At 35.9% G+C, this 23,216-nt stretch overlaps 1 protein-coding gene across 7 annotated transcripts in view; it reads left to right on the plus strand.

Moving 5' to 3' along the window:
- PTBP3 (polypyrimidine tract binding protein 3) overlaps positions 1–23,216 on the plus strand; it is a 100,146-nt gene that overhangs the window by 50,307 nt on the left and 26,623 nt on the right. For all 7 annotated transcript variants that reach the window (XM_061200102.1, XM_061200099.1, XM_061200101.1 and 4 more), the window contains 4 exons: positions 121–267; positions 8,032–8,196; positions 18,660–18,770; positions 20,267–20,435. In XM_061200102.1, coding sequence (XP_061056085.1) covers positions 121–267; positions 8,032–8,196; positions 18,660–18,770; positions 20,267–20,435 — 592 coding nt within the window. The remainder of the gene's footprint in view (positions 1–120; positions 268–8,031; positions 8,197–18,659; positions 18,771–20,266; positions 20,436–23,216) is intronic.

A 23,216-nucleotide genomic window follows, 5' to 3' on the forward strand; every position in this document is an offset into this window, starting at 1 on the left:
GGGGGCAATGTGATTTCTCTTGAGAATACGTGAGTTTAGAGCAAGCTGGAATGACAAAGTAGTTCTTAGCTGCCTTTCAAAAACATGAGCTTTCACTTTACTTTCTTGTGTTTATTGCAGGCTTTCTTAGAAATGGCTTCTGAGGAAGCTGCTGTTACTATGGTGAATTATTACACTCCTGTTACTCCTCACCTTCGAAGCCAGCCTGTTTTTATTCAGTATTCCAATCACAGAGAACTTAAGACTGACAATCTACCTAATCAAGCTGTAAGTATTAAAGGCATTTCTAAAAATAGTTATAAGAACACATGATATAATAACTTAAATTTAATTTTCTATTTTTCAGAGGAAAAAAATCATGTGTTTTTCTTCATCTTAGAATGCTCTACTGGTAAAGATTGTTTATGTAAATTCTTACCCAAAGACTTAAGAATAAGAAAGCACTGCCATTTGGAAGTAAGTTTGAAGATATGGTGTTAGAAATGGCAGATATTTAGTTTTCCCTTGAAACTGTTTTCATGAGTGGAAAAAAACATACGTTGTTATGTCTCTCTTAAAAATCTCAGATCTGAAAGGAACTGTAGAAGTCAATCCTTTTCTTTTTACAGAATATGTAACAAAGGCATTGAGAAGTTGAGTGATGCTTCTATTGTGATGTTAAGTAACTGAACTTAAGATGTTAATAAGAATTTGTATAGATATGTTCATTAAATGATTTTTGACTCTCCAAGATGAATGTGGAATATAGAATATGAACATTTCTTACCTCATTTTCCAGTTTTTGTTTTGATATAATTCATGTTCAAACTTCTGTGTCTCTCCAGGTTGATTTTTACGTAGCTACAATAGTAATTTGAAGTAACTTCAGGGTAGGAAAAATTTATCCACAAAGCAAGTACATTTTAAGCAAGAGGTTTTTTTAATTATGTTGAGAGCAATTTGGCCGTGATACTCTTGCTCTAGGCAAAAGAACTCCTTCAGCTCTTTGACTGTGTGTTGAAAGTCATTATAATGCAAGCTGCTGAATTTATAGTTTTCCACATTTTTAAAAACAGTGACATTTCCTGCACACAATCCTTAACTTATCCAAGAGATATTAATGGCCTATAATAAACTATCTAAACTTAAGAGTAAATGAAATGTTAGATATTTTTAAATAGTATAATTTTTTTTAATGAAAAATTGCCTTGTAAATAGAATACATGCTCATGGTAAAACATTCAAACAATCCAGAAAAATAAAAAATAAAACAATCCAGTTACCCAGATATAACTAATTAACTAACATTTTGCTAACATTTCACTGTGTACCCCTTCTCTATTCAGGTTATTGTCTATGTATATAATTTTATACCAGTGGAATCCTAATAGTTTGAAAACTACTGAAAACTAATTATTTTTTCTCTACAATATGTCAGGGGTGTTGTTTCATGACAACAAATATAGAATTACTTCATACTTTTTATTTTATTTTTTTTACTTCATAATTTTTAAATGACTGCATAATACTCTCTTCAAAAGGGCAGCCATAATTTATCCTGTTTCTTTTCTTTTTTTAATTTAACATCTTTATTGGAGTATAATTGCTTTACAATGTTGTGTTAGTTTCTGCTGTATAACAAAGTGAATCGGATATATGTATACACATATCCCCATATCCCCTCCCTCTTGCGTCTCCCTCCCACCCTCCCTATCCCACCCCTCTAGGTGGTCACAAAGCACCGAGCTGATATCCCTGTCCTGTACTATCCAGTTTCTTGTTGTTAGATTGAGATTGTTTGCAATGTTATGCTCTTACAAATAGTACTATAGCAGCATTCTTACATATCTTGGCACACATGCAGCATTATCTTGTTTATGTTCCTGGCAACAAAATTGCTGGAACTAAGCCTATGCATGTTTTATGTTTCAATATATGTTGCATGATTGCTTTCTCTAAAGCTTATTTGCTGATTTCGGGTGCCACTGATAATATATGAGCAAGCAGTTTTCCTGTCCATCTGTGTTAATATGCTAGTTAACAAATTGTATCTTATTGTTTGCTCTCTTTTATTTAATAACTTGTGAAGTATTTATAGTGATTTCTGTTAATGCAGTTTTTCCCCCATTTTTTCAATTGTGGTAAAATATATATAACGTAAAATTTACCACTTTAAACATTTTTAAGTGTATGGTTCAGTGGCATTAAGTACATTTTCATTGTGCAACCCATCACCACCATCCATCTCCAGAACTTTTTCATCTTCCCAAACTGAAACTCCATACCTGTTATACACTTACTCCTCATTTCCCCTACCCCCACCCTGGCAGCCACCATTCTATATACTTTCTGTCTCGAATTTTGTCTCCTAATGCAATTTAAAAATATTTTATATAATAGTCAAATCTCTGAAGTTGTATTATGGTCTCTGACATGGGTGCCATACTCATAAAAACCCAGTATAGCAAGATTAAAAACATTTTTTTTACCTATGTTTTCTTATACTTTCATGTTTTGGTTTTTATTTGTAGTGTTTAAATCTTTGTTTTGTTAAGAATATTTTGTGGGTGGAGAGTGAGACTTTGGTCTTTCTCTTACTCCCAGTGACCAGTTTCTCTTTTGTTGTAGTTGAATAACCCACTTATCAATATTATCCACTCATGGGACTTCGCTGGCAGTCCAGTGGTTAAGACTTTGCCTTCTAATGCAAGGGGTGTGGGTTCAATCCCTGGTCGGGGAGCTAAGATCCCACATGCCTCGTGCCAAAAAACATAAAACAGAAGCACTATTGTAACAAATTCAATGAAGACTTTTTAAAAAATGATCCACATCAAAAAAAATCTTAAAAAAAAAAAAATCCACTCTTGTGAAACTTGTCTTTTGTCATGGTCTAGTTTTCCATACACAGACTATGCATACTTACAACACACATATATACACTTGTTAGACACGACTACACATTCTGCTTGCGTGACCCCCATCTACCTTCATGTGTGTGTGGCTCACGTGGTATGCAGTCCATGTCTAATCTGGACTACCTTTTGGATTCTGTTCTGTTCCATTCCTAATTCTGTGTCCCTAAGGCTTAATATGTTGTAGGGCAAGGCCCTATTCTTTACCCTCTCTTTTTAGAAATTAAATGGATAATATGTTTTATTTATTTCTCAGGATATATTAGAATTATTTTGATAACTCCTAACCCCAAAAAACACAGTTAGAATTGGGTTGATTTTATAGATTTACTTGTAGATAATTAACATGTCTGTATTGCTAACTGATCCTTTTGAGGAGGAAGTTATATTTTATTTCCTATCTTTCAGAAGAATTTTTAATTCTCCTTCATGTAAGTCATGCAGTTTTCTCATTAATGTTATTCCTAAATATGTTAAAGTCTTGAAGACGAAATAAACAATTTAATAAAACTCTTAAAGACTGGATTATTCCAAAGGGAAACAGTGAGAAATCCCAGTTGCTTGGCAACCAAAGCCAGCCCAAATGACCTAGTTTATTCTTAGATAGCCTTGATTTCTTCCCAATACCCTTTCCATTTTGTTACTTTTGTCCATTTTTTGCATTGGTGTTTGATAAAATAATATTTTTCTTTTATTCAGAGTCCTACACCAAAGCTGAAGTCAAAATTGAAGGTCCTGTTTGCATATATAAAATGTACCAGATGTTTTTTTATTCAGACAGCCCTCAGAAACTGATAAATTACTGTTTCATTCTCTTCTCTTTGAATAGCAAGATATCCCAAAACATGCACATAACTTCTTTTCCAGCTTATGGACATACTTGGCAGAGGGTCAGGTGAATATCAAGTATCTTTGTCCCTTGGTTTAAGCTAAAATTATAGCTAAAAAATTTAGATCCTATTTTGAGGTACAGCATTTGAGGAGTGGTTGTATTAATAGGAGTCATTTTTGTATAGACAGTTTTTCTTGACCTTGTGGGTGGAAGTTTATAAATTTGCAAAGAGATGACCATGGACGGATCTTCCCTTAAAAAATTTCCCAAAAATCATCCAACTGAACACTTAAGATCTGTGAATTTTGTTGTATATTCATTTCCATCTCAATTTTAGAAATGTCTTCTTCACATTATCCAGGCATGTTTAAATTTTACATGAAGTATATATACCTCCCCCACCTCAATAAAATATTTGTTGATTTTTCCATCCTACTACTGCTGTTTCCTTTACTACTAGTTAATGTAACCATTCTGGAGGGTTTGTTGCTGAAACATTTAAAACTATCCCATAATAATTCTGCTGCCTCATAATGTTTATTATCAGATACACAGAAAATATGTCTTCTGTGTATCTGAAATATCTCTTCATATTAAGAAGACATTTCTTTTTTTCCCCCTCACTTTTCTGTTGTCCTCAGTGGAAAGCATGCCTCCACTTTCATTTTTTTTTACTTAAATATTTTTGCCTAATTAAAAATTGAAACCATAGAGTTACTTATTAAATAAATCTTTTTCTCACATTTTTATTGTCAGAAATTTTTTTGCATGCCTGCTATGCAGAGACTTTTGTACTCAATGCTCTGTGAAGTACTAATGCAAAGTATATTGACAACTCTAGAATGATTAGGACAATATATACCATGGCTTCTCATGTTTCTCCACTGTGGTATCTTCTATGCCAAAGAGGAAAGAGTGAAGGAAGAGAAACAACAACAGTAGCAACAATAACAGTAATATAGCAGCAGTAAGCATATATATAGAATTGTTTAATAAAAAGGATTGATAGAATGATTGATGGGTAATGAAATAAAGTCAGTGAGGTTGGGAATTCCCTGACAGTCCAGTGGTTAGGACTCTGCACTTTCACTGCCAAGGGCCTAGGTTTGATCCCTGGTCGGCGAACTAAGATCCCACAAGCCGCGCAGCGCGGCCGTAAAAAAGTTAGTGAGGTTAAGTTTACTTTCAGTTATGCAGGCTTAGTTTTGATAAGATTTAATCATCCTGATACAAGAAGAAAAGGCACCATTATTCCACTGAGAGCCTCACTATGATGATTTTTCCTAGACATTATAAAGTTGTGATGTCCAGTATGGTAGCTGCTAGCTAAATGTGGCTAAATTTAAATAAATTAAAAAATAAAAAATTCAGTTCCTCAGTTGCACTAGGTACATTTGGAGTGCTCACTAGCCACTTGTGGTTAGTACTGTCATATTGCATATTGTAGATGTTGAACATTTCCATTATCACAGGAAATTCTGTTGGACAGCACTGTTGGTCTTCCATGTCTCTACTTAACCTTTCTTTTTTCTGTGTATGTGTGCACGCAATACAGTTATAATAACTACTTTAATGTTCTTTTCTGCTAACTCTAATCCCTGTGTTAATTCTGAGTCTTTTTTGAATGACCTCCCAACATCATCATTGCCTATTTAAAGGCTCAAAGTGGAAATGTGAGCCAGTTTTCAATTTTGAAAGCAGTACAACCCTTTTTTCCAAATAAAATCTTATTGGGGAGCCCAGTATAAAATAGATATACTGCCATGTTTGAAGCAGAATTAGGATGCTCAGTATTCCACACACTTGGCTTTACGAGAACATAGTTTTGAAAGCTAATGATATAAAATATTCAAATAATTCATAATATTGTTCTCAAAGATGATTTGGAAACAGCATTTGGTAGTTTGTGTTTTACTTGATACATAAAAGTCTGTATATGACATAAAAATGCTGTTAAAAGGTTAAAAAAAAAAGTATATAAAAGTGGAAGTTGTTCAACTCTTAAGCATACAGAAAGTAAAAGACTGCCACTTTTCCAGAAAGATACTTATTTTAATGTTATTTTTCATAGCAAAATGTTGGAAAGCTACTCATCTCACATTAGAAAGGTGGTATAATAAATAGTAAATTAAAAATTGAAGTCATGAAAACAAAACAAATGTTCATATAAAAAAGTACTGTGACAAAGTACTATGTTCTTTAAAATTGCAAGTGAGTACAATATGTAGAAATGAAAGAATGTGCATTAAAGTGGTAGGATTTTTTCATTTTGTGGCACAAACATTTTACTAATTATCACCATTCTTAGGAAATTATAAGTACGGAACAAAAGACTGATGAAAACTTGCATTTAATTTCAATAATCATTAACCGTGCTTTTTTTCTCCTCAATTTTCTCCTCTTTCACCTACTTTATTTTTTAAATAATTGTTTTAAATTTTGAGACAGTCACAAAATTTAAAAAGAGTTACAGATATAATACAAAGAACTGTTGATTCCTTGAGGCATTTGGGAATAAATTGTTAATCTGGTCTGTGTTCATTGGCCAAACTTTTAGTGTGCATTTCCTTCAAAGAAGAATATTCTTCTACACAACCAGAAAACAGTGGTCAAAATCAGGAAATTAACATTTGATACATTACTTCCCTCCAATCCTCAGTCCCCGTTCAAGTTTTTCCAGTTGTCCCAATAATGTTTGTTCCAGCAAAATAAGCATTATTCATAATCACATGTTCCATTTAGAAATCACATCTTCTAGTATCCTTTTATCTGAAACAGTTACAGGTTTTTTTTGACTTTCATAACCTTGACACTTTCGAAAATTATGGGCTACTTATCTTTTAGGTTGTCCCTCAATTTGACTTTGTCTGATGTTTCCTTGTGATTAGATTCAGTGTATGTAGCTTTGACAGGAATGTCACAGAAGTAATGCTCTTTTTTTCTCATTGCATCATATCAGGGGGCACATAACTTCAATTTGTTGCATTACTGATGGTCTGCTCTTTGATCACTTGATTTGGCTGGTGTTTGCCTGGCTTCTCCACTGTAAAGTTGTGACTTACGAAGGGGGAAAGAAGAGTGTTTGGGGGAAGGTACTTTAAGGCAGTGTAAATATACTGTTCCTTATCAACTGTCAATTTATATCAGCCTATGGACTTAATGTTTCCCATTTCATTTGATGGGTTTTTATTTGTTACAGTCATTATTTTGGTTCTCAAATTGTCCTATATTTGGCCGTGGGAGCCCCTTCCAGCTGTCTTCTGTGTCCTTTTGGCTTGTTCCCATCATTCTTTGAAAACTTCTTTGCATTCTGGTACAAAACAGCAACAGCAAAACCCCCACAAAACCAGAAAAGTTACACACTCATCTTGTGCTTTCCTTGCTCCAGCTTTAGAGCTAGACATTCTTTAGAGCACCTGCTTCCTTTTAGTGGAGCATGATATTAAGAAACTTTTCTGCCTGCCCCTGCTTGGATTCTAACATCTCATGCCAGGCTGCCCCTCCATTGAATTACTTCCTTAGTCCATTCAGGTCCCCATGGACCGACCTCCTCTTCACCCTGCTTAGATTATTTTTACTACATGTGGACCCCTTCTTAACTCTCCCTGGGTTCTGACAGTCCTGGCTAGGCTACTCTCCTCTGGATGCCTTTCTTACCCGTCTCATGCTCCCTAGGTTCTGACAGCCAGCAGTGAGCCACCCACTCACAGATCCCTTCCTTACTTGTTTGGGCTCCGGTTTCCCTTACCAGGCGGACCTACCACATGGATGCACTCCTTTCGTTGCTCAGGCTCTGATGCTCCGTGCCAGGATGCCTTTGTACAGGGTTGCCGTCCTTGCCCCACTCTGAACCACCACAGCTCCTCTCTTCCTCCGTATTTACGCCTATCCTATGCCACCCAAAGGCTTTAGAACTCGGTTGTTCAGGGAGGAAAAAAGAAGACGGGGACTTCAGTGATTTTTTTTAAGTGGCCTTTAATGTTACTTTCACACTGTCTTTTTTCCTATTGTCATTTAAAAATTAGGAAATAAAAGTTATATCCAAATTTTCTTCTTTTTTGGCCATGGTTTTGTTTTCATTTCTTCAAGTAAATTTAAGAACTTTCTTAAGTTTTGTGTCATTGTGATAAGAAGGCAAGACTTTTGATTTTTGACTGATTACAATTTTAGGATATATGCATCCAGAGAAAGTAGATATGTATATTTTTATTTAACTATATTACTTCATATTACTTTACATCAACTAATTTTAAGGATTATATAATGCTTCTGTGTAACCACAAGTTCTCATTTTGGATTGTTAAATAGAGAGCCCAAGCTGCACTGCAGGCTGTCAGTGCTGTCCAGTCAGGAAGTCTGGCCCTTCCTGGAGCTCCTGCTAATGAAGGCACAGTCCTACATGGGCAGAGCCCTGTGCTCCGAATAATTATTGAAAACCTCTTTTATCCTGTTACCCTGGAAGTTCTTCATCAGGTAAGGAGGAACATTCTTATGAAAGCAGAGTCAAATATGACCTCTGTAACTTTGGATGTTTTATGTCTTTAGTTTTTCAGGTTGTTGATTTTGGTTAATGTATTTGTTTAAATAATAATAAAAAAAATCTTCAGCATCCTGTTTCATGCAAGAAATAGTATCAATTAGAGATAGTTTTTTGAAAGCCTCCATTTTCTAACTTAAATACTTGATTTAAAAAGGTATGTAAGAATTCTATTTTTTTATACCTAAGCTTGAAAATGAACAAAGCACAGACTCCTATAAAAAGCACCGGTAGTAGTTGTTCCCCAGAAAGTAACATCAATATAGAGAACAACTAATCTATTTCTATTGACTCCTCCCTACACTTGAGTATTTTTATTTTAAAAACTCTGAAAGGAAAATATGAGTAACTTAAATAAGGAAGTATCATGTTAAATACTGACTGATTCTCAACATAGCTTTCATAGACTACCCATTACTATGTCTAAACTGTCTTGATAAGAGGCAGTGTACCACATCATGGCCTACTGTGAAGATATAGAATTTAAGAACTGGAAGATCGATCACCTAGTTACATAATTTTGTATTGAATAAAACTGAGGCTCAGATACTTGATGAGTTGAATATTGTAAAGAGTAATTGAAGAACCAGTTAGAACTCAAGTCCCCTAATGTCAACTCCAGTATTCCATTTCATTATACTTGACTACCTAAGTATAAAAATTATTTTAAAACACTAAAACATATTATATGCTTATTTTCATATTTATTTATTTATTTATTTATTTATTTCTGGCTGCGTTGGGTCTTCGTTGCTGCGTGCAGGCTTTCTCTAGTTGCAGCGAGTGGGGGGCTACTCTTCGTTGTGGTGCGTGGGCTTCTCATTGCGGTTGCTTCTCTTGTTGTGGAGCACGGGCTCTAGGCGTACGGGCTTCAGTAGTTGTGGCACGTGGGCTTCAGTAGTTGTGGCTTGTGGGTTTTAGAGCACAGGCTCAGTAGTTGTGGCGCACGGGCTTAGTTGCTCGTTGTGGCTTGTGGGATATTCCCGGACCAGGGATCGAACCTGTGTCCCCTGCATTGGCAGGTGGATTCTTAACCATGGTGCCAGCAGGGAAGTCCCTATTTTCATATTTATATCTCATTATATATTAAACAGTATGATCTCAGGCCAGTCTAGACTCATTTAACTCTTTTCCAAACCTTTGGATTTGTACTACTGAATGAAGAGTCATAGGGGTGTGTGTGTGCATGTGTATTTAAGAATTGAAGTGTATCCTATCCTATTCTCACATTTTACAAATAAGGGTACTGGGGACCTTAGAAGTTGTTATTTTCCCCACAGTCATTGTACCAATTGGTGATAGAACTCAGATATATTTCCTAATATGGTTCATGTGCTATGCATGTAAATATCAAAATATACCATTTATTATGCCTACTTTATTCCCTGTGATAGTTTCCTCAGTACCATTTTCTAAATATGTGCATTTGTGAAGCATGTCCTATGGAGGGTTTTAGCAGTGGTATCCGTAGCCACCGTTGTTTCCTAAGTGTTCAGCAGTTACTTAAGTGATTGGTTTCTTTGTTCTTTTCTACTGTTTATCCCACAAAGTGGCATTGAACCCTCTGTGATCCATCAGCATTTTTTGTTTGCTTTTGCTACTGTGGCACTGTAGCTAGTGCTAACTTCTACTGCTTTACAAAAGATGTTATTGCACCTGTGGCTCAACATTGCCATCAGTCAGCAGTGAATTTAGTCAAGGTTGTGTGGTCCTGTCTTGTCATTCCATTTATCATTTCCCTCAGACCAGTAACAAACCTTGTTTCTCTCCCAAAAGATCATGGGTCCTTCAGGTGAAGAGAGGTAATTGAGAGTCTTCAATAGTAACCATTGGGATAGGACTCTCAGCCCTTTAGCTATGGCACTCTCCTGTTTAATCCTTCTTCACATTGCTGTTGGAAAACACCAAAACTTCTTAGCAAGGCACTTAAGGCCCCATATGCAGACCTCTCCCCATCTCTTTAACCTCACTTCCTAACTCTTCTGCTTATTTAGCACCCTAGCTTTTCTGGCCCTTTGACCCTCTCCCCCTCCCCCCCTCTTATTTCTGTCCTTGTCCATTTCTCTCTTCTATTTCGTAGGCCTGGAACACTCTTTACCGAGATAGCCACTTAGCTGAATCTACATCATTCCATTTGCAGCTCAAATTCACCTCCTCAGAGAGTCTTTCTCTAATTACATTAATTAAGCCCTCTCCCCCTGACACTCTATTCCATTAGCCAACTAAAATGTAGTATAGCATAATGATTAAGGATACAGTATCTGGAGCTGGTTTGAATCCTTGCTCTACCAGTTACTACCTTTATAACCTTGGACAAGTAACTTACTCCCTCTGTGTCTTTTTCTTATTTATATAATGGGGATGAAGATGGTATCTATTTTATACCTTTATTGTGTGGATCACATGGGTTAATGCATTTAAAGCACTTAGAACAGTGCCTGTTACATAGTAAGTGCTCAAGAAATGTTAGCTGTACTTATCAGATGCTAGTAAATTGCATTGTAAGAAACTGATCCTTGCTCTTGTGGTCTTGTGGGTAAGATGTAATTTCATAAGTAATAGCATAAAATGTGATAAATATTGTGATTGGAAAATACATGGAAGTGTGGAGTTGGTTGCACATGTTATAATTAATTAGCAAGTAGAGTTGACATTAGCTAAACTGCTCTCTAACATCTATGGAAGCTAGTGTTTTTCCTTTAGCTCATGGTGAGGCGATTAATAATGACTGAGATGGGAGTGGTGCTATTTCAAATGAGGTAGGTTAGGGGAAGTGTTTACAGTATGATGACATTTGAACAGAAGCTTGAAGGATGTGAGGGTGTAAGTTATGTGTATATACGGTAGAACAATGATCCAGTCAGAAAGAACAGCAAGTGCAAAGTCCCTAAAATGGAAGTGTGCTTAATGTGTTCAAATATCAGAAAAAAGACTATATCACTGGAGTGTAAAAAATAGGAAAGCCATAAATGATAGGCTCAGAGAAGGTGTTAAGACTAGATGATACAAAGCCTTTATAATCTTTACACTGAGTAAAATAGGAAGCCATGGAGGATTTTGAGTAGAGGAGGGAGATGATAGGTTTAATGTTCTTGTTGCTATGTTAAGAATAAACTGTAGGCATAAGTGGAGGCTCTTATCATAGTCCAGATGAGAGATGGTGGTGACCCAGGTGGGGACGTGGGCACTGCACATGGTGATTAAGTATATATTTGGAATGATTTGCTGATGGGTTTAGTAGATGTGGGTTATGGAGAGAAAGAGAGTAATCAAGAATGCCTTCCAGATTGTGGATGTGAGCCTCTGGTAAAATAGAGCTGTCTTATACTAAGATAGTAAAGACTGAGGGCGAAAAAGATTTAGGGCAGGGGTGGGAGGAAGGGGAGGAATCAAGAGTGTGTTTTGGACATGTTAAATTTGAGATACCTGTTAGACATCCAAGTGGGAGATGTTGAAGAGACAGTTGGGAAATAAGTCTGGATTGGGCATAAGAATTCACGCTGGAGAATTGGTCATCATTTGCATATGAGTGATAATTAAGGCCATTGGATTGGATGGCATCACTTAGAGAGTATTTGTAGATAAAGAAGGCATTCATCAACTGTTCCATTACATAAACTCAACCCAGCATTCTAAAAAATTTCTTTGTGCACTGAAGGAGTAGGTACAAAAACTATTATAAACAAATTGTGGCCAATGTGCTTGCTATTTTAAAAAGTTCTAATATAAATAATTCTTTTTACAAGTGAATACTGGTGAACATTTTCAGTTTCTGGCAAGCCCTCTTTATAAACATCACCCTGAAGATTAATTTTATCAGAATTTGATCTTTAGTATGTTATTAGTCCCATTTTAAAGTCTGAAAAGATTAAAATGCACAAGAAATGTAAAGAGTTGAGTCTATGTGTTTCTTATGTTTATGACAGCAAAGTAAATATATTAGGAAATAGTCAAAGACCTTGTAATCTATAAAAATATATATTAAACTTTCCTAAACATTGATCTTTTGAGACCAAATCTATTTAAAAATGAGTATTTTGATAACTATAAAAAGTTGTTAAAAACCACACTTCAGGCATTCCTGAATTCCCCAGTGTTGGTGCTCACTTACTTTATTCAAAAAGTATCCGATTGGGGACTTCCCTGATGGCACAGTCGTTAAGAATCCGCCTGCCAGTGCAAGGGACATGGGTTCGGGCCCTGGGCCAGGATGATCCCACATGCCGCGGAGCAACTAAGCCCGTGCACCACAACTACTGAGCCTGCGCTCTAGAGCCCGTGAGCCACAACTACTGAGCCCGCGTGCCACAGCTACTGAAGCCCACGTGCCTAGAGCCCGTGCTCCGCAACAAGAGAAGCCACCACAATGAGAAGCCTGCACACCGCAACAAAGAGTAGCCCCCGCTCACCGCAACTAGAGAAAGCCCGCGCACAGCAACGAAGACCCAATGCAGCCAAAAATAAATTAAAACAAAAAAAAAGTATCAGATTGATCTTTGCAGCTACTCTTTCAGTAAATACAATCCAGAGGGCTCTAGAGAGCTATCCATGGTTAGCCAGTTGAGTTCATTCATATTCTCTTGGCACATTCAGTTGAAAATTACACAGCCAAACACGTCTGTCAGGGAGGATATGCTTCAGGTTGTTGTTCAAGTTAAATGAGGGAAAGGAATCGAACTGTTAACAAAATCTGAAGGTTAAGTGGAAATTAACTAGGTTCTATAGCATAATACAGTATAAAATCCCAAATTTTAGGCAAATTATATGCTCTTGTTACTTCATTAACAAGATATTTTACATCAAAAATGTTTATCATTTTAAAAATTGCATATTGCCATAATTCTTCAGTCAGGTCTCAGAGTATAATTTGTTATCAATTAATAATAAGCATTTACTCTGTGCCTCTTATATGCCAGGAATTGTACTCAATGATAGAGAAATGATTAAGACAAGGTATATACCTTCAAGGAGCTTTCAGTCTAATTAAAGGAGACATATATAAACAAATGTATAGACCAATGTAAATAAAACAGCTAGATAAATATTTGTATGAGGCCAAGAGGGGATATTAATATTTGGTACTAGAGAATGAACTCTATTGAGATTTGGGTGAGTCTAAGAATTTTCTGGTGGCATTATTCCCTGAGCTGAGTTTTGAAAAAGATAAATGAAAATTTAGGTATTAGGTAAAGAGTTATAGGAAAAGGGAAAAGCCACATGTATAGGCATGGAAGTCTGAAACCACTTAGTGTATCTGGAGAACTACTATAGACAATTCCCTATTGTTGATGTAAATAGTGTGGTATAAAAAGTGTCAGGAAATGAGGTTGGAGAGGTACACCAGGGAGAGATTGTGTATGTTATACCAAAGAGCTTGGATTTTACCATGTAGATAATGGGGAGATAGTGAGGAATTTAAGCAGGGAAGAGTATAATCTGACTTGTACTTTAGAACACTACTTGTGTCTGCAGTATGAAGGAGGGAGGTTAGGCAGTTATTATATCTCCTTTTATATATATACATACACATTTTTTTTACATACACATTTTTAACGTCTGTTACTAGTTTATCAGGTGAAAAAAAAAAACCAAACCTCAATTGATGCACTTACAATATATAGATTGATGTGTGTGCATGCATGTAACACCATAGTATCACCAAGGATGGAAATTAAGAAAACATAATACCTTTTCCAAAGAATGCTTATACCTATATCTTAAAGAAAGATACAACATAAAATCTTTGACAGCTGAGAAGAAAGTAAATTTGGTATTCTTCTATAAACTTTAAGAATAGTATCTAGGACATGAGGGTGTACTGAGGAAATAACTTGTTACAAGACCAAAGTTTTCATTAAAAGAACAAAACAAAAAATTTCCTAGCATTTTTCAAAATACAGTTATAATGAGGGATTAAGGTCTCAAAGTTCTAAACCCTAAAATATGACCATAATGAAATTAACTACATTTTATTAAAAGTTTTAAATTTCAATAAAGAGCCTTCAGACTATCGAACTTTTAAGGAATGGCATTTTCTGGTGATTCCTTCCAAGACAAATTGGTTCCACAAATCTTGTTGATCTTCTTATCTCTTATAAGAAATGTTTAACTCTAAGCTAATAATATGTTAAAGTATATCTTGCCAAAAATGAGTATTTGGACTTTAGGATAGTTATTTTATTTTGGAGGGTGGTAAAATACACATAAATTTTATCATTTTAACTTTTTAAAATTGTACAGTTCAGTGACATTAGGTACATTTATATTTTTTTGCAACGATCACCAAATAGCAGGTATCTCTAGAAATGTTCTCATCTTCCCGTTGAAACTCCTGTACCTATTAAACAGTAACTCCCCACCCCATTCCTCCCTTCTCTCAGCCCGTGGCAACCACCATTCTTCCTCCTGTCTGTGGATTTGCCTACTCTAGGTTCCTCATATAAGCGGAATCACGCATCATTTGTTGTTTTGAGACTGGCTTATTTCCCTTAACACAGTGTCTTCAGGGTTCATCCATGTTGTAGCATGTGTCAGTATTTCCTTCGTTCTTAAGGCTGAATAATATTCCATTGTACGGATACACCACATTTTGTTTATTCATTCATCTGTGGATGGATACTTGAGTTGCTTCCATCTTTTGGCTATTGCAAATAATGCTGCTATGAACATAGGTGTTCAAATATCTCTTTGAGTCTCTGCTTTCAATTCTTTTGGGTATATACCGAGAAATGGAATTGTTGGATCATATGGTAATTTTATTCTTAATTTTTTTTGAAGAATCCCCATACAGTTTTCCATAGCCACTGCACCATTTTACATTTCCACCAACAGTGCACAAGGGTTCCACTTCCTCCACATCTTCCCCAACACTTAATCTTTTCTGTTTGTTTGTTTGTTTTGGATTTTTTAATAGTACCTGTCCTAATAGGGGCATGAAGTGGTATTTTGTTGTAGTTTTTATTTGCATTTTGATGATTAGTGATGTTGAGCATCTTTTCTTTCTTTTTTTTTTTTTGGGCCACACCATGTGGCTTGCAGGATCTTAGTTCCCTGGCCAGAGGTCGAACCTGGGCCCTTGACAGTCCTAACCACTGGACCGCCAGGGAGTTCCCATTGAGCATCTTTTCATGTGCTTGTTGCTATTGATTATCTTCTTTGGAGAAAGGTCTATTCAAATCCTTTGCCTGTTTTTAAAATTGGGTTTTTGTTGTTGTTGAGTTGTAGGAGTTTTTTTTATATTTCTGTATATTAACCCCTTATCAGATAAATGATTTGCAAATATTGTCTCCCATTTTGTGGGTTGCTTTTTCAACTGTGTTGATAGTCTTTTGATGAACATAAGTGTCCATTTTGATGTAGTTGAATTTATTTTTTCTTTTGTTGCCTGTGCTCTAGGATAGTTATTCTTTTTTTTAAGATTTATTTATTATTTATTTATTTATTTTTGGCTGCATTGGGTCTTAGCTGCGGCATGTGGGATCTTCATTGAGGCATGCGGGATCCTTCGTTGCGGCACGCAGGCTTCTCTCTAGTTGTAGCATGTGGGTTTTCTCTTCTCTAGTTGTGGCGCACAGGCTCCAGCGCGTGTGGGCTCTGTGGTTGTGGTGCAGGGGTCCCAGAGCGCATGGGCTCTGTAGTTCGTGGCATGCGGGCTCTTTAGTTGAGACACATGAGCTCAGTAGTTGCGGCACGCAGGCTTAGTTGCCCCACAGCATGTGGTATCTTAGTTCCCTGACCGGGGATCAAACCCACGTCCCCTGCATTGGAAGGCAGATTCTTTTCTTTTTTTTTTTTTAATACATACATTTATTTATTTATTTTTGGCTGTGTTGGGTCTTTGTTGCTGTGCATGGGCGTTCTCTATTTGCGGCGAGCAGGGGCTATTCTTTGTTGCGGTGCACGAGCTTCTCTTGTTGCGGAGCATGGGCTCTAGGTGCACAGGCTTCAGTAGTTTTGGCTCACGGGCTCAGTAGTTGTGGCACACGGGCTTAGTTGCTCCTCAGCATGTGGGATCTTCCCAGACCAGGGCTCGAACCCATGTCCCCTGCATTGGCAGGCGGATTCTTTACCACTGGACCACCAGGGAGGGCCCTAGGATAGTTATTCTTCATCATTCTTTCTGATAATTAAAAAGCAGGACAATTTGCCTATTAAGGAGACACATACATAGTATTTGATAACAGCAAATTCTTACCAGCATAGGGAATACTTAACGTTTTTATCCTTAGAAGGAGAAGGGCAGGTTTCTGGCTCATTAAAATCCAGATTTAAAATGGGATGTCAGAGGAAAGCAAAATGCATTGTAGTAACCCTGGCCCTGAACTTGTGGTGGGGAAGTATAACAAGTGTTGTGAGAGCATTGGTAACCAGGGGTCTGTCAGGAAACCTTCCCCCAACTCTGTTTATTCCACTTCTCTAAAGACTCTTTAGAGACGCCTTCCTTGAGCACCCTTGCACCTTCCCAGCTTGGATTCCAGTTCACTCTCATCCCTTTCCCTTTTATTTTTTAAACAAAACACTTTTTTATGACCAGACATTGCTATTTATTGGCTTATTTGTTTATCGTCTGTCTTTCCTTATGAGAGCAGAGACTCGTTTCTTTCTTTGAGGATTTTCCAGGTATTTTTATTCTGTTATTGATTTTTAGTTTAAATCTATAATTGTTTGAGAATATACACTGTATGATTTCTATTATTTTATATTTGTTGAAGTGTGTTTTATGGCTCAGAATGTGTCTATCTTGGTCAATGTTTCATGCAAAATTCAGAATGTGTATTCTATTATTGGGTGTACTGTTCTATAAATGTCAATTAGATCCAGTTGATTGATGATGCTATTCAGTTCAGCTCTATCCTTACTGATTTTCTGACTTCTGGATCTGTCAATTAGTGGTAGAGCGGTGTGAAAGTCTCCAGCTACAATAGTGTTTTTATAGTCCAGCAGCTTTTTTTCTTAAGTATTTTGATTCTTTTTCATTAAGCACATACATATTAAGGGTTGTTATGTCTTCTTGGATAAATGACCCCTATTATTATTATATACCCTCCCTCTTTATCCCTGATAATTTTTCTTCAAAAGTCAGCTTTGTCTAAAATTACTATAGCTGTACCAGCTTTTCTTTTTTTTTTTTTTTTTTTTTTAAATTTTTATTTATTTATTTATGGCTGTGTTGGGTCTTCGTTTCTGTGCGAGGGCTTTCTCTAGTTGTGGCAAGCGGGGGCCACTCCCCATCGCGGTGCGCGGGCCTCCCACCACCGCGGCCCCTCCTGCCGCGGAGCACAGGCTCCAGACGCGCAGGCCCAGCAATTGCGGCCCACGGGCCCAGCCGCTCCGCGGCACGCGGGACCCTCCCAGACCAGGGCCCGAACCCGCGCCCCCCGCACCGGCAGGCAGACCCCCAACCACTGCACCACCAGGGAAGCCCCAGCTTTTCTTAAAAATTAGTGTTAGCATGGTGTATCTTTCTCTCCCTTTAGCTTGAGTCTTTATATTTAAAGTGGGTTTCTCATGAATAACCTGGAGGTGGGTTTTGTTTGTGCTTTTTAAAAAGCCCACTCTGACAGGTATGTATTTTAATTAGCATATTTAGAACATTCACATTTAAAGTGATTTTTTATATAGTTGGACTTATATCTGCCAGGTTGGTAACTGTTTCCTACTTGTTTGTTGTTTCTTCCCCCTTCTCTTTCTGCCTTTTTTAGGTTTTTTTTTCCTGTTTCACATTTTGTTTTCTACTAGAATTCTTTAGAGCACTTTTAGTTCACAAAAATCTTGAGCGGAATATATATACCTCCTTACCGCCACAGACGTACACAGTTTCCCCTATTATTAACATTAGTATGGTACTATTGTTTAAAATTGATGAGCCCATATTGATACTCTTGTTACTGTTTTGTTCGCTGCTGACTTTCTAGAGCTTAGAACAGTGCTCTATGAGTATTTGATGAATTAATAGAGCATTGAACATTTTGTTCATTTTGTTGAATATTTTATAGTTTTCCTGTCTATAAAAATTTCAAGAAGTAGATGCTGATTCTCAGGCTGAAATAGTTGATCTGTATGACTCTTCCACTTCCAGGTATATGCTTTGTAACACCAACATCGCACAGCATTAATTAATTCCTGTTGTAACCTCCTGATTCAGTATTGTGCCATTTATGACATGCTGTAAAATAGGTTAAATATTTAGTGCCTGTTATGTGTCAGGCACTGTTTTAAGCCATGCATGAGTGTTGAAACATGGACATCTTAGGCTTGATTTAAGTAATTTTGGTACCAGTAGTTTTAATAGAGGAAATTATTTTCATTTAAAACTGGGATTCATGAATCAAGTTGTATTTATAAAGATATGTTAGCAAATTTTTTCCTTAAATTTAACCTAATGTGAACTTTTTTCCAGATATTTTCTAAATTTGGCACAGTCTTAAAGATTATCACCTTTACAAAGAATAATCAGTTTCAAGCCTTGCTTCAGTATGCTGACCCATTGAATGCACATTATGCCAAAATGGTAATTATGATCTTTTTTTCATTTTTCAATTGTTAATCAGTCACTTCAGTGATACCAAAGAAAGCCATCATGTCTTCTCCTTTGCTGTAGTTTACCATGTGTTTTTTTTTGAAAATTGTAATAAAATATACATACTAAAATTTACCATTTTTAAAAGTACTGTTCCATATGCTCTTCTTATAGTCTAAAAATTACTTCTTTCTTCATATGAAATGGTTTCAAATCACCTATCATTTCTCAGATTTCTGGGACTCATTTCTGTTTGTCATATTTAAAGTCTAGAGTTGAGCACAGTACTCCTGATATAATCTGACTAATAAAGTAGGATTATCTTTACCCTAGTGCCTCATTTACTTCTATTAAGTGAGCCAAAGATTGATTGATTTCAATATTTTTGCAACTGTATTCACTGTTGAATCTCATTGAGCTCTAAATTGCTAAAGACATTAAATCTTAGGAAATATGCTGCCTTCAATTCATATTGTCTTCTTGTTAGTACATGAGTGCTTGACTTTTGACAGGATGTAAAACTTCACATTCAGTTTGGTTACATTTGACCCATCTCCTATTGAGATCTATCCCTAACTCTATAATTCTATCTTGTATTGGTATCTGAATTATTTCTAATTTTTTTCCAAAGATAGGGACTAAGGTTTATAGTACTTTTGTGTATCACAAAGTGTCTAGCTCTTGATTAGGAATAACATTTATATTTGCTGTACCCACTACCCACATATATTATTTTGTACCTTTATGATGGCATACTGGTCAATAAGTATGATAAGTCAGGGGTTTTTGTATATTTGTATGTTTTTGTTTTATTGATATTTTTTATGTTTTGGTTTCTGGTATCTATTTTTATAAATTGAAGTGTTTGTGGAAGTCATAAGTGGCTATAAATATCCCTTTGGTAAGTCTTTATTATTTTCAAAGGAGGGATTGCTGATTTTTGGTCTTGTATCTGATCTGACTCAAAACTTCCCTCAAGTTTATTACTCAAAGAAAATAAACTTACAAGAAAATCAGTAAGTGGTAGATAATATTTCACATATTGTGGTTCTGACAGGTACCATTTACAAAGGCTTTATTTCATCTTAACCTATATAAATTACACTAAAATGAATTAAGATGAAATGTAAAATTTAAATATCTTTAAACATTTAAAAAATAATCATAATAATAATTAGTACAATGTACAATAACGTATAATAGTTTTCTAAGCTTGTACATTTCTCCTCTTCCATTTGCTCTTATCATAGACAAGATAGGGATTATTATCCTTACTTTACAGATGAAAAAACTGAGAAATAGAGATTTTCATTTTCTCTCTTAGGCTCACACAGTTAGTGACAGAGGTAAAAGTAAACACAGGTCTTTGGCTTTTAGTTTAGTCCTCTTTGCTTTATGCCTGATTGCCACTCTGTCAAAGTAGAGGCTACTTGATTTATTATTGTTATTGTCTTGCAAAACATCAGTCCCTTTCTTACATGCTTTAGGCTCTGGATGGCCAGAATATCTATAATGCATGCTGCACTCTGCGTATTGACTTCTCCAAGCTTACCAGCCTTAATGTGAAATATAATAATGACAAAAGCAGAGACTTCACTCGCTTAGACCTTCCTACTGGTGATGGCCAGCCATCCCTTGAACCCCCTATGGCTTTTGGTGAGTAGTTCTATTTTGGGTCACAGAACAAGCTTTCTGAAGTTAAAAGTTTCATTTATTAATCCATATATGTCAGGTGGTTTCTTCTTGGATTCTCTCAGGATTTCTAAAGAAAAGCGAGAATCATGGAACAAAAATGTGTTCATTAATTGAATCTTAATATTAGTAGATTCTATTAGTTGGCAAAAACAAGTGGATACCTGAAATTGAATTTATTTTCTAACATTAACATTACTCGTTCTTTATAAACCATACAACCATTTGCTTGAAATTAATAGTCTTATATATTACCACTGGTTTAAATAAGTTGATCTATAGGGTTGGCCAAAAAGTTCCTTTGGTTTCTAAGTACAAATAAAAGACACGTTTTTCATTTTCACCAAGAACTTTATTGAACAACATATTCACCCTTTTGTTCCACTACCTTCTGCCATTTTTCAGGCAACTTCATAATTCCATCTTCCCACAACTTTTTATCTTTTTGAGCAAAGAACTGTTCCAGGTGCCTTTTACAGTCTTCCCGGAAATGAAAATTTTTTCCGTTAAGAGAATTTTGTAAAGACTGAAATAAATGGAAATCCGAAGGTGCAATGTCTGGTGAATACAGCGGGTGAATCAGAACTTCCCAGCCAAGCTGTAACAGTTTTTGTCTGGTCATCAAAAAAACATGTGGTCTTATGTTATCCTGATGGAAGATTACGCATTTTCTATTGACTAATTCTGGACGCTTTTTGTCGAGTGCTGCTTTCAGTTGGTCTAATTGGGAGCAGTACTTGTTGGAATTAATCATTTGGTTTTCCTGAAGGAGCTAATTAAAATAGAGGACTCCCTTCCAATCCCACCATATACACAACATCCCCTTTTTTGGATGAAGACCGGCCTTTGGTGTGGTTGGTAGTGGTTCATTTCGCTTGCCCCACGATCTCTTCCGTTTCACATTATTGTACAATATCCACTTTTCATTGTCTGTCACAATTTGTTTTGAAAACAAAATGTTTTCATTACGTTTGAGTAGAGAATCACATGCGGAAATACAGTCAAGAAGGTTTTTTTCCGCTTATGTGGAACCCTAACATCAAAGCGATGAACGTAACCAAGCTGGTGCAAATCATTTTCAGTGCTTGATTTGGATGTTTTGAGTATGTCGGCTATCTCCCACATGGTATAACGTTGATTGTTCTCAATTAATGTCTCAATTTGATCGCTATCAACTCAACTGGTCTACCCAACTGTGGAGCATCATCCAGCAAGAAATCTCCAGCACGAAACTTTGCAAACCACTTTTGACATGTTTGATCAGTCACAACACCTTCTCCATACACTGCACACATCTTTTTGTGTGTTTCAGTTGCGTTTTTACCTTTCTTGAAATAATAAAGTATAATATGCTGAAAATGTTGCTTTTTTTCTTCCATCTTCAATATTAAAATGGCTACACAAAAATTCACCAATTTTGATAAGTTTTTTTAAAAATGCACGCTGGTCTGACAGCTGTCACAATACAATCTAACAAAAGTGTTTCAAATGAAGTTAAGACAACTAAGTGCTACTAAAGGCATCTTACAGAAAAAAACGAGCGAACCTTTTGGCCAGCCCAATATAACCAGCAAAATATTGGTGTAAGTGGTCTTGAGAGAAATACTTTTCCTTTTTTAAGTAGTGACACTTTAAAACAAGGACCTAAATTAGTAGTATGTTCTTCCTTTATTCAAAGAAGAGGATTTACAATTTTTTGTTTTTGTTTTTTAAACATCAGAACTTTTCATCTTTACCCTGAGTTTGTGTGAAGTTGCATTTTTGCACTAATAAAAGTAGTCTTCTGCATTACTCATGCAAATGTTGCTTTGGAGAGCTTCCTTTTATTTAAAATTAGTTCTCAATAATTTAAACTTTTAAAATGAACCTTTATGTAAAGGGAAAAGTAGTGGAGAGCCTACTTGGATATATCATTAGGTTAATATACTTTTTGGTTTTGCAACTCTCAAAGTGTGGTTTATTATTTAGATAAAGTATTTTAATTTTATTACCCTTTGTGATTGATTTTTCTTTCCCAGATGACACCATAAAATATTAGTTGAGACTTTAAGTGATATTTAGTTTATCTTCATTTTATAGGTGAGAAAAAAGAATCCTTAGCCAAATTGTTGTCCAAAATTTTCTAGAAAACAGATGGTAAATTTAGTGTAAAAGCTTTTTGTTGTTTATAACCGAAAAAGTCAAGTGGATTGTTCAGTTCATGTTCCTAAATTGTTAAAGTTTCTGTTTTAGTCTGACCAAATTTTTGTGTTTTATACAGTTGGGCTTCCATATCTACAGGTTTGGAATCTGTGGATTCAACCAACTGCAGATCAAAAATATTTGGGGGAAAAAAATTCCATAATGTTCCAAAAAGCAAAACTTGAATTTACCTTGTACCGGCAACTATTTTACATAGCATTACAGTGTATTTACACCTATTTACATAGCATTTATAACATACTAGGTATTACAAGCAATCTAGAGATGATTCAAAGTATGCAGGAGTATGTGCAGAGATTATATGCAAATACTATACAATTTTATATAAGGGACTTGAGCATCCTTGGATTTTGGTGTCTACAGGGTGGGGGGGTTGGGGAGTGTGCTGGAACCAATCCCTTGTGGATACTGAGGGACGACTGTATTTGTTATTAGCCCCTACTCATATGTACAATTTGGGAGAGCCAAAGGTCTTTGTAACCATTTTAATAACAAATGATAGAAATTGGGGCTATCACTCAAGTTTGCCAAAAGTTAGCTATC

The sequence above is a fragment of the Eubalaena glacialis genome, chromosome 9, assembly GCF_028564815.1.
Source record: "Eubalaena glacialis isolate mEubGla1 chromosome 9, mEubGla1.1.hap2.+ XY, whole genome shotgun sequence".
NCBI classification, from domain to species: Eukaryota; Metazoa; Chordata; class Mammalia; order Artiodactyla; family Balaenidae; genus Eubalaena; species Eubalaena glacialis.